General features: G+C 50.1%; 1 protein-coding gene across 1 annotated transcript; it reads right to left on the reverse strand.

Annotated features, from left to right (window-relative positions):
• Positions 1-6,678: 6,678 nt before the first annotated feature.
• On the reverse strand, positions 6,679-9,333 carry Foxq1 (forkhead box Q1). The gene has a single exon (XM_052729012.1). It carries the CDS (start codon positions 8,671-8,673, stop codon positions 7,474-7,476), a length of 1,200 nt encoding a protein of 399 aa, XP_052584972.1. The 5' UTR covers positions 8,674-9,333; the 3' UTR covers positions 6,679-7,473.
• Positions 9,334-12,086: the final 2,753 nt, after the last annotated feature.

The raw sequence follows: 12,086 nt of genomic DNA on the forward strand, positions 1-12,086 counted from the left end.
AGGGAGCAGGAACAAGGCCTTCCACACATCTAGAGAAGCATTCCTGGGCTCATGGCTTTGCTTCAGCCAAAACCTCGAATGAACCACATCCTTGTGCATTTGACTGTGATGAGGTCTTTTATTGCATTTATAAATGTCCCCTGAGGCCATTACTCAAAAGGGTTCATCTAATAAATAAGACAACTAATAATTATTCTGTTTCAGATTGCTAGCTATGTGTAACTCCTCCAAGGGGTCAAAAGTGTTATGTTTGCTCAACATTGCGCAGCATTCTGACTCTTGTGATTACAGAATTGGAGTGCAGGTGAGGTCAGGAAACAAAGGGAGGTGCCTTCACATGACCCCTTTCATATGGGGCTACTTTCTGAAAGCAGAGATGGCTAAGGGTGTTTAACCATACGTGGAGTGCCAATGAGCCCAGCTAGTTCATGCTCAGGCAGTTTTATGAATTCTTCCTTTCAGGGTTCTGGGCTTTTGATTTGCATCTTGGAAATAGGAAGGATCCCAGGAGCCTCCCTCTTTTTTTTTTTTTTTTTTAAATTAAGGAATCTATCTTCAGAAACAGTGCGTCTTCCCATTTGAGCTGTCTGCTCGGCTCTTGTGTTCTTCTTTTCTCAGCCCACACACCAGTGAAGAAGTGTGTGTGCCCTGTTTGTGCTTCTTGCCCATGTGCTGAAGAGTAATAGGCACATGCGTAGTAATGGCGACATGTGCAGCTTTGCCCAAGTTGGGAAGGACTGTGAGGAGTCATGTCTAACTTTAGAGGTATGGGAGAGTTTTTCTTAACTTCAAGAGTACCCCCTAAAAAGACCCAGTTAACCAAATTCCACAAAAGAGGGGTTAGCGCCTGTAATTTACCTGTTAGTAAGGAACATGCCTGGTTTAGGTAACACACATGTATTATCATCCCCGTAAGTCAGAGTGATTGAGGCATAATTTGCACCCCTACTTTCAGGTATGTGACTTAAGTGTCAGCAGGGTATATAGTAACAGAACCACCCCTGCAGTCAACATGGAGAGCAGCTCCACCACCTGGGAGTTCCCTGTCTCAGCCCCTGGCTGTCATTGATCTGATTTGGCCCTTTCAGGGTATCAAGGACACGGAGTGTACAGATGTCACCTTTCAAAGCCTCAGAGACCACTCTGTGTCACTGAGCGTCCTGAACAGCATTCTCAGCTGCTCCAGCACTCTGGCCCAGTACAGAGCTGCATTTCTGCGGTATGCACTCCTCCTGGCTCCTTGGACCTGCCATCCTCCAGCTAGGACACCGAAATGTCTGTGGAGACTATTGGGATAAGGATGGTTTTCTAAGAGGATAAAAGCTCCCAAAGCATCCTGGCTTCCTGGCACTGTGCCCAGTGATGCCTGGAGGCGCAGATTCAGACCCAGGAGTAAGAGAAACAGAAGGATACAGGGTTTCCCACTGCATGGGAGATACACTATAACACCACTCACGTTTGACCCTTGAGTCCTGCTGGTCACTGACTGGCGACCTGTGGGTAGGAGGCACCGTCCAGCTTTGGGGGCAGCTGTTCTATATCTACTCCAGGAAGGGCAAGCCAGGATTCTAGGGCCAGAAGATGTGAAAGGGAAGTGTGGGCTCCCCCAGAAAAATAGCAGTTTCCCCTCCCCAGAGTAGTTCACTGTGTAGAGACAATTGTGTAGCTTGGAATACATTTTCTTAAGTCTAGATATGGGTTATTATTTGGGCTGGTCTTAGGGCTCCCCTCTACTTTCAAGATTTATCTTCCTTAAGGTTTCTCACATTTAAGGACTAGTGTATTTTCAAGTTGCATCTATATAGACAGGTAGGCATATGTATTTCCATGTCTTCAGGCTTCTGACTGCTAGCTGTAAGTCTTAAATTGTATCTTTTCTGTAGTCCCGAGAATTGCCTCTTAAATAAACAAATAAAGGACTGACTTGACCTCTCACCTCAGTGTCTGAGTCCTAAATGCCTTGCTTATGATGAAGTCTGTTGGAAACAGGCCCAAAGTCTCTTAGCCTCTACCTCTTGCCTCCTGAAAGAAGCATGCCAGTGTTTTTATGACTATCTTCTCAAACTGAGGCTTCAGTGAAAAATTAAGATTGTCGAGAACGCACTGGGAGGAAATATTGCTGAAAGTATACATTGTGAGGAGTAAGAATGAATGACAAGCTGGAAGTGTTCTTTCCATGCTAATGGTCGCCGATAAACTTTGCACTGTCTGGGAGAACTTTAACCATGCTTTACAGTGCTGCCACACTCTGAAACACTGCTATACTGAAACATGCACTTGATCCCAAGTCAGGTATAGGAAAAAGAAAGAAATACTTGCCTGTCATCTTTAACACTGCATGGAAGTTTTCATGGAGGTGAATAGTGAGGAGAAGCATCTAAGATATGACTCTCCCAGCTATTGTTCTACTGAAGCCCACAGGGATGATCACTTCCCTAGGGTAACCCAACTGAAGTTCAGACGGAGCCTCCTTAGCATTTTTGTTTTAATCTCTTTCTTGAGTGGATTTTGCTGTGTGTGTGTGTGTGTGTGTGTGTGTGTGTGTGTGTGTGTGTGTGTGTGAGAGAGAGAGAGAGAGAGAGAGAGAGAGAGAGAGAAGCATGAATAGTTTGCAAAATCTTCCCAATGTTCCCCTAATGGTTAGAAATTGGCTACCAGAAGCAACAAACACGTATGTGGGACATTGAACCTGTATATTTGTTGGAGCACAGGATAGATGTGATTAAAAAAAAAAGGCTCAGTTACGGCATGTTCTCAGAGTGGAACTTCCTGAGTCACAGAGAGGTCTAGGAAAAGCAGGGGAGATGTGGTCCATGTGATGTTTACATTTGACTGTGGGTCCCCCAAAGCAAAGGCTGATGCAGTTCTTTTTCCAGTCTGTGCAGGAGTTGGCCAATGACAGGAATGACATTTGCTTCTAATCACTCACCCATCTCAACGACGCTGAAAAGATATGGGGCCCGAGAACTGTACAATCACCAGTGCTTCATGAACCTGGAATCTTGGCCAAGTTGAAAGAGATCCTCAAATCTGGGGCGAGTTACAGCTCTATGGTTTTGATCATGATCTTCTTGAAAGATACTTATTAGGGCCATTTGTTGACAACATTAAGAATTAACAAATTATGTTGTTAAAGCACAACAAAAGTTTAATGGTCTCATTAGGGGACTATAAAGTCTGTTACTTAAGAGAGGAATATTGTGGTGTTGGAAAGCATGAAATATTTACAAAAAGATTCTTCAGAGTCTAATTTCTAGAACTGAAGCAAAGCTCAGCTTTTGTGGTCAAAAGAATTACAATAAAACAGTAACAGAGAGAATCAAAATCCTTTTACATTGGGTGACAGTGAGCAACCCTCCCCCATGCTGTGAATGTAAATGTATCGAGCTAGCTTTTTTAAGCTAAAAACTGAACATGAAGGAGAGACATTCTAGTTTCCTTTTAATGTAGATCAGGGCTTTTGGGGGGCGGGCATTGATACCTAGTACAGGAAAAAATGATTGTGGGGAATGCCCACCTACTTGCCCCAAGAGAGAAGGGACTTCTGGGTCACAGGCAGGTTTTTGAAGGGCCTCTTTTCTGAGCAGAATTCTGCTTGTTGCAGTTTGCAGGAATGCACCTACAGGACTCTGCAGAAGGGAGTGGAAATCGGTGCCGGCTCTAGAATGCACAAAGGAGTGAAGTGCTGGTTTAAGAGGCCAGTGGCCACTTTGTGGAGGGAAAAAGAGACAGTTTTGGGGGAGGAGCAGAAAATAAGTTTTGATGATGAGACAAACCACTTGCCAGTTGGGAAATCTACTCATCACTGTCATAAAAGTGAACTGAGAAAATTTCATGTAGTTCAGCTAAATTCAGACCAAAGTATGTTTGGGTCTGAAATCTCTGGATAACTGTGGAAAGAATTCTAACTTGGGATTTGCTATCTCTGGGTTCCAGGGCCAGGTCTGTCACTCAGAGTGGAATACTTAAAGATAAGCCAGCCCACGGGCCACTGTTTTCTTGCATATAAAATGAGTGTTCTTTCTTAGATTCAAAAATGTGAGTCCTTCCGACAGTCTGTGGATTTGTTTTGTATGTTGAATGTGGATGTACATTCCCAGAGCAGAAAAATGTAATTTGTGAAACTTCAGAGTGGGTGAGAGTGGACACTGTAGGCATTACTTATTGATGCTTACAGGTTGGCAAGGCTAACCCTGGAGAGCTTCGTTGAGCGCCTAGGAGGGTCTTTATTTGCTGGTTGGGTGCTTGGCTTGTGTGTGTGTGTGTGTGTGTGTGTGTGTGTGTGTGTGTGTGTGTGTGTGTGTGTGTGTGTATGTGTCGGTGGGTGGTGGGGTGGGAGGTGTCGAGACTCTGACTCAGTTCTAAAAGGATCCTGGGCTCTTTACTCAGAATCTGGGGGCTTTGGAGTGAACTATCCCACAATAGTGGAAATTCTCTCCTGCCCAGCTCACTTAGGCAGGAGAGACTCCTAAACAGTGGCCTAACACTGGTCAAGTTCATCACCTTCTGGCTCACAAGAGCAGTACTGTGCAAGGGGTTTGAAGACTGAATGGACTGTCTGGAAGGAGATGTCACTATCCAGAGACCTCCTTGCCTCTACAAGCTTGACACCTGGCTGCCCAGCTAGGAAGACTGAGTGGACATTGATCCTTCCTCTGCACCACTACTCAGACCTTCACTGGCCTGGAATTTTTTGGTGGTTGGGGGTTGAGCTGTCTGGGGAGACAGGAACTAGGAGGTTCTTTGAAAACTCAGTTGAGCCTTTACCAGCAGCTCTAGCTCTAGACAGGCTTGGCAGGCATCAAAAGGCATTTCCTCAACCAAACCTGATATCCACTGTTTTTAGTCCTTCTCTGCCTGGCCAGGGTCAGCACCCATGTCCTGCTAGCTGGTGTTTGTATGCATGGCTGTGGTCCAGCAGCAGGCAGGGCTCCGGGCAACCGGCGTGGTGGTGGAGAGTGACTGTGGAAAGGGACAGAGGACTAGGGGATACTATGCACTATAACCTTGGTCCTGCTTCTGAAGCTCCAGGCCCTGTTATCTCCTCCACGCTGGTGCTGAGTCTTTGAAGCTACTGAGCTTGAAGCTGATCTTACCAGCAGACTGATCAAGCTTCAGCTCGGAAGGTCTGTGTCTCTCTGTCTTGCAAAGCTGCAGTGTGACCTGAAATGAAAGTGTTTGCACAGTGCTCCACCCCACCTCTGCAGTGAAGCTGTTCTGTCGCCCTGGCAGCCCAGCACCCCAAAAAGCACACTCCAAGGGCCTTCCCAATTCTTTGAGTCATGGCAGAGGATGTGGAACTGTCCATGACAAGCCCAAACGAGACAAGAAACTCCCGGGACTCTAGATAATTCCTTTGAAAACCCTTCAGTCCCTAGGGACAAAGGCTTAGGAGATTTGTTGACTCTTGGCGTATTAGAAGGGATTGTTTTCTTTTGAGGGGAGGAGGAACAGTTGTAATTTTAAAAATACCACCTTTCCCTGTCTCTTTGAAAAAAAATTTTTTGTGTGTGTTCTTTGACATAAACAGTGAATGGCAAAAGACAGGCCATCTGAAGAAAAAAGAGTAAGAATCCATAGGGACATGAACACCAGCTTTTGTAACACAGCAGCACACAGTACAGGTAGGTGCCTGCCCGGAGAGAAGACAGGCAGAAATCAGAGGTGCACAAGCTAAACGCGCCTTATCTCACACTCAAGGAGGAGTCTGTGGGAGCAGTGTTGAACATGACTCCTGTGAATGGAACCTGCCCCCTCCTCACTTGCTGAGCTTCTTCTGCTTTATTTTCCCATCTAATTTGTCGGTATTACCTTTTGTAACAACCCAACCCTGTTAGTATCACTTTTGTGATCACTGAGTAGCTAGAACCCCAAGCAGTGAAGGCTTGTTCCTCAGCTAGACTTAGGCATGATCTTTCTTCTCCGCCTGCCCCAGCAGGAGCATCCTCCAACAGGCCCATTGCTCTCTTCACCTCTGAATGTTTAGATTCCAGGCCATCTCAGTGTCAGGAATAAGACAGGCTTCGTTTTCCCAAGAGTGGAAAGGATGGCAAGGAGGCCCAAGTTTCTTCTCTCTGGATTTCTCAGCACTTGCACGACTCTTTAGGATTTCAGAATGTGCAAAGTGTCAGGGACCCGCTGCTTTTGAACTTACCAAGAAATCAGTGTCCACACCCAAGTGTTCACAGCCAAGTGTCCACACCCAGGCAAATGTTTTAGTTCACTAAAAGGTAGTTTTGTTTTGACAAAAAACACTGACATTCAAGTTGCCCTGAGAATTGCCTGAAGACAGTTTTGGAGTGTTGAATTAGCTGTATGCCAAGATCCAGTTTCAACCTTCAATCAGCTGACTTGAAAATGTCTACCTGACTATAAGCTGTTTGCAAAGCTTAACTGGCCTGCTAAAGGGTCTCAGGGGGTGAGACACAGGCAGATCTAAGTGCTGTGCTAACTCCTGCATGTCTTTTTGTCTAGGAAATCCTATGAATGGAAGGCCCATCCTGGATATTGTAAAGCAATATCTGAAAATGAAACCACAAATATTTTGATCCCAGTATGAAGTATTCTGCGACTCAACTCTGAACCCATTTTGGTAAAACCCTCTACCCCCATCTATCACCACAAAATGTTTTGTAGATCAACCGTGAGTTTTATTAAAAAAAAAAAAAACAAGCAGTATGCCTGGGCTTCATAAAATTTATACATGAATATATACACAGACACAAATAATATTAAAATAAAAATCACACTTGTTTTCACGTGGTGGTGGCCCTGGCACCCCACAAACATAATGTTAACTTTTCCTTTAAAGAAATTGCTTGGCCCAAGAAGACCACAGTTAGGTAACCACTAATAAAGCTGTAGCCGTTGCCTGCAACATTTCAATTCAGGTTTCAAAAATATATAAATAATTTAATTACAAAACCCAACAACATTTCCCCCTTTTTTTTGGCACAGTGAAGCATTGGTTGATAGCAGAGAAAATGTCCAAAGATTGACAGCTCTCTCACACTCAGTCACGCCTGCGAACACCACATACGCACACCCAACAGGGTCTCAAAACCCCAAATAGTAGTCATATCATTTATCCCATGGAGTGGTTCCCTGATGTACTTTTATATTTTTTTGTGGGTGGGGAAGAGAAATCAGCTGAAGGTGCAACAAAAATAGTGGGAGCAGAAGGGAGAGGAAAAGCTTTATGCAGGAGAGGACAGGCTTGGCCAAAAAAATAGAAAAGAACGGCTTTGATCCTCCTTTAAGTTACAAAAGACCAAGGAAACTATTCTGGACTAAGTTAAAACACTTGGGTCAAAATTCTTAACTTTAAGGCACGTCTGAAGGAAATTGAAAAAAAAAAATCTCTATTCCTCTGGAAAGTGGAAGGTGCACAGCCCTGGAGCCTGCATTCCAACCTCCTCAACTAATGGAGTCCCCAACCCCACCCCAGGCCCTCTGCAGAGCTCAGAGCTCGCTTCAAGCTAGCAGCGTCTCCACCGGGTAGGACAGGTGCAGGCCCGGACCGCAGGCCGAAGCCGGCTGCAGGGCCGCGGGCAGCCGTAGGGGGCAGTACAGGTGCGCCGCGCCGCCGGTGTCGGGACCTCGGAATGGCTTAGCGGCGGCCGCCGCGGACAGGGGCGCCAGCAGCAGGGGCGCTGCGGGCTGCACCTCGGCTCCGCGCGACGCCAGCTGCGTGGGCTCGCCCGCGCCGTACGCACAGAGTGGCAGCAGGGAGCCGCCGGGCGCCGGGGGAAGGAGCGTGGGGTAGGCACGCAGCGGCGGGCAGGGAGCGGCGCCCCAGGGCAGCTGCACCCCCAGAGTCGTGTCGCCGTCGCGGCGGCTGCGGAACGGCTTGCTGAGGATGCTGTCGATGGCGAAGGAGCTGGAGAACTTGCTCGCGGGGCTGGAGCGCTCCTCCTGGCGAGCAGGCGAGCGCGCGATCGGGGAGGACCGGGCGGCAGGCGCGGGCTGCGGGGTCCCCGCGGGTCCGGGTGGGGCTTCCTCCGGCCGCAGCCCCGACGTGGGGACTGTCGTCCGGTGGCTGAGGCGCTTGCGGCGGCGGCGGAAGACCCCGTCCGCGAAGGTGTATTCGCTGTTGGGGTTGAGCATCCAGTAGTTGTCCTTGCCCCAGGGCCGCGAGGGGTCGCGCAGCACCTTGACGAAGCAGTCGTTGAGAGAGAGGTTGTGGCGCACCGAGTTGCGCCAGCCGGTGTAGCTGCCGCGGAAAAAGGGGAACTTGCCCATGAGGTACTCGTTGATCTCGGCCAACGTCAGCCGTCCGCCCGCGGAGTCGCGGATGGCCATGGCGATGAGCGCGATGTAGGAGTACGGGGGCTTGGGTCGCCGCGTGTACGGCTTGCTGCGCGCGCCCTCGCCGCTGCCCACGCCGCCCGCGCACTGCCCTGCCGCAGAGGTCTGCGCTCTGCCATCGGCCGCCTCGGAACCGTCCTGGGAGCTGGGCTCGCCACCCGAGCTCCTCTCGCCGCCACCGCCCTCCAGATCCCCGGCGCCGCCGCCCGCCGCTGGGCTGTTGGCCGCGCAGTCCCCGTCAGAGCCTAGGGAGTCGTCGCCAGCCGCAGACAGCGGAGATGGAGCGTCGCTGCTGCCGGTCCCCTCCAGGTCACTGCCCATCTTGTCCCTGTGGGCAGCGCGTGGGGCGAACACCTCCAATTTCATGCCGGCGCTGGTGCTCCCCGACCGGCGCTGTACCCTTTTCCTGCGAGGTCGTAGGAAGCGAGTGGCGCGCGGGGTGGCGATCCCGCGCGCAGGAGGCAGGCGTCTCCCGGGAAGGACCGCTCCTGCCTCTTTCCGAGAGAGGCACTTTTCCGTAGAAAGGTCCTCTTCCGCTGGAATGTTTTTTTTGTTTGTTTTTTGGGGATTATGAGTGTTGGGTGAATTGAGGGGAGAAATTGGTGCGGTGCTGGCCTTACTCCGAGGTTTAGGCGGAATGAAAGCGGGTGCCAGAGTAACCTCAGGATTTCGTTCAGGGAGGAAGGAGCCGGCGCATCTGCTATCCGTCCAGGCGTCCAGAAGTATTCCTTCGTTGGACGTCCAGGTCTCAGGCAGGCGCCCTCGAGGGACCGAGCTGACGTCCGATGGCGTACCCGCTACTCTTGAGGACAAGACGGCTTTAGCCTCGAGAGCCCGTGGAACTCGATCTTCGAGGCCGCCGCGCCCGCAGCCGCCTTGCCACCGCCGGCCTCCCGGGCAGCATGTCCGCGCTGGCCGGCCGCAGCAGAATCTCGCCTCCACCTTCGGCCCGGCCCAATATAACCCTGCGGCGGCTCCGCGGGGGCGGGGCCTGCCTGGGCGCCCACGGCCTGGGGGTGGGGGAACAAGGTGGCCGCGGCTCCCCCCACGGCGCTCACCAGGCCGAGGCCACGCGGCGGCGCGGCCACAGAGGCTCTCCGGGCGCAGGTTGTTTGTTTTGGGTCTGGCCGGCCCCGCCCTCCCGGTCTCGCCAATAAGGAGCGAGCGCGCGGCTGCGGTGTGCGAGCGTGTGCGCCTGTGCGGCGGCCCCGCCCGGCCCCCGGCGCAGGTAGGAGCTTCTAGCCTCCCGCGGCCACCGCGGGGGTTTCTGCTCCCCGGGATTCACTGAGACGATCGTGATACTGTACCTGGTAGAGCTGACACATTTTGATCCCCCCCAGGGGGACACATAAAAGGGCCGGGCCCTGGGACTGGGACTTTGCAAAGGTCTGGGCGGAGTGCGGCGGCGTGCGTTTTTGGCAGTGAGAGCTGTGACTCTTAAGAAAGCAAAACTCTCTGGTGATGACTGAATCGCTGAACTGCAGAAACCTCGCGGAACAGCCTTTGCCTTGACCTCTTCCCGGAGCCACGTGCCCTTCTTATGATTTCCTTTCTATGGCTAACTTTCCCCCTTGTAACAATTACAAACCCTGAGCTTGAAATGATGAGTCTTTTTGGTTGATCGTGCCTCTTGCTCCTCAGCCAGCCTCCGACTTTCACTTTTATTTTGTCATACCTGGCTGGAGGCTCTGGGGAGGGAGGCAACGCCTCATTCTTCTGCGGGAAGATCGCGTTGCAGGAAGGGTGCCAGGCTCTGCCTGCACTTGAGTCCTTTCCGAAGTCTCGAAACGTGGGCAGAGCCCACAGCCGTACAGTTCCTGGGTTTGGTAAGCTCAGAATCACAGGAGGGTGTGTGTTCCTCGGAGCCTCAGCCAAGAGCGAGGAATGTTTATCGCCATTGTCTCCAACCACCCTCTAGGACTTGCCTTGACTTCAGTGGCACCGGTGTCAGACAGGAAAGGAGGCCCTTTCTATTCCCCGGACTCTCCGGACCTGCGCCAACTTGGTGTCAATACTCCAAGGAAAGGGGTCCTTGGACCCGGAAGGGTGCCCTTCTGACCCTATGCCTACCACGCCAGCTTCCTCCTTCTTCCTGCTTTTGTTGCAAATAGCGTCGAGGCTGCGACTATGTGGGAGCGCATCTTTGAAGTTTATTTTATTACTTTCCACCATTTGTGTGGAAAACATACACAAGCTTCTCTTATCTCCAGTCAAGAAGCTGTAAAGGCGTTCAGAATGCAGTGGGCACCATGACAGCCAGGGAGGAATGTGATATTTTATGTTGTGGATTACATTACTGTGGTGCGCTGCTAAGACTGTGTAGGGGAATGGCTCCCTCCAGTCCCGGAAAGCGGCACCTTTCGAGAAGGTTTTGCCTTAGCTCTCTAGCCTGGGAATGGATGGTTCCCAGGTCCTGGCCAGGGGAGTGAGTTGGGGCGAGGAATTAGCCCAGCAAGGAGGCAAGGCATTACTTTGGCCAAGGATAAAAGACATTCTTAATGAAGGTTGTCCTTGTTTGAACTCTGGGGGTAGGCAGGGCAGGACAGGAGGACTCATGCCTGTTTAATGGAGGAGATAAGTCTAGGAGGGTTGAGATTCAGAAAAGCCATGAAGAGATTCTAGGCCTGGGAGAATTGGTGGCTGCCAGGTAGGGTAGCCCACCTCACCTGAGTCCTGCACTCCATTCCCCCCTTTCTTACCCAGCATCCTCTCTGGCTGCTAGCTGCAACGGGTACTCTCCTTACCTTGATCTTGGGTAGGTCAAGAACTGACCATTCCTTATTCCTATTAAGCTGACTGCTGGGCAGATGGGAGGGGAGCGGGGATGGAGAATTCTCATGGGGGCAACCTTTTCTATTTTGTGAGTTCCTTGGGAGACTGGAATGGCTAGGCAAAGGACTACTACTACAAGGACTTTGGAAAGGAAGACCCCTGAGAGAAAAGGCTGCAGCCACCTGGAAAGGAGAAAAGGAACCTGGGAACTAGGATATAGATTCCACCAAGATGGAGTCTCTTGTCTTTATTTCATGGCTGTGTCTCTTATTCCTGTGCCATCAATGTCATGTGCTGAGAAAACGTTGTATTTGTCTTTAGTTAAAATCAGAAAGAAAACTGCTTATCCTGTTGCAGTTGATTTTGGTATTTTTATTTTTAGTGCTTGTTTTGTAGCTGGGAAATCATTCACCTTTTGTGGATAGTAAGAGAAAACAACAAGGAGGAATGACATCTGTTCTCTGCATCTCTATCCACACATCCTCCAGGTTGGATGGGGTTTAAAAGTTTAAAAGAACAGCCACTGACCCTTCCCATCTCCATTTTCTCTACAAGTTGCCTCCCCCCCCCCAAAAAAAAAATCAATGTGGAGATTTCTCCTCTCTAATTTTGTCTGTTTAGGATTACGTTATTGATGGATTAATAATAAGTGCCTGTAGGTGGTGCCTGACCCAATACTTGTGGGTGAGGAAGACCTGTTAGCTGATCTCTCCCCTTGCCCTTTAATGGAGGCAAGTGGCCGACCTATGCAGAGGGACCATTCATATCTCTGTGACCTTATTTCCTCCCTGAAGTGGTTTTAGGCAGAGAAAAGTGAGGCACAATGTCTAGACACCATCACGAACTTATCTGTAGAAACTGTTTTTTCCTTAGTGGGATAATGTTTCCCTGCCTGGTTTCTAAGCATTAATCTAGAAAAGAAAGAATTTAATCCCTGAAACATCGCAGGTGACTTGGTAGTCTGGAATAGACTCCCACTGGAAACACTGACATCTTGTTTTATGTAT

Source organism: Peromyscus californicus, unplaced genomic scaffold, assembly GCF_007827085.1.
Source record: "Peromyscus californicus insignis strain IS unplaced genomic scaffold, ASM782708v3 Scaffold_8__1_contigs__length_139910024, whole genome shotgun sequence".
Classification (NCBI taxonomy): domain Eukaryota; kingdom Metazoa; phylum Chordata; class Mammalia; order Rodentia; family Cricetidae; genus Peromyscus; species Peromyscus californicus.

What these genes read in the sequence shown, in the direction of transcription:
- Foxq1 (XM_052729012.1), bottom strand. Translation starts at nt 8,673, where the DNA reads ATGAAATTGGAGGTGTTCGCCCCACGCGCTGCCCACAGGGACAAGATG.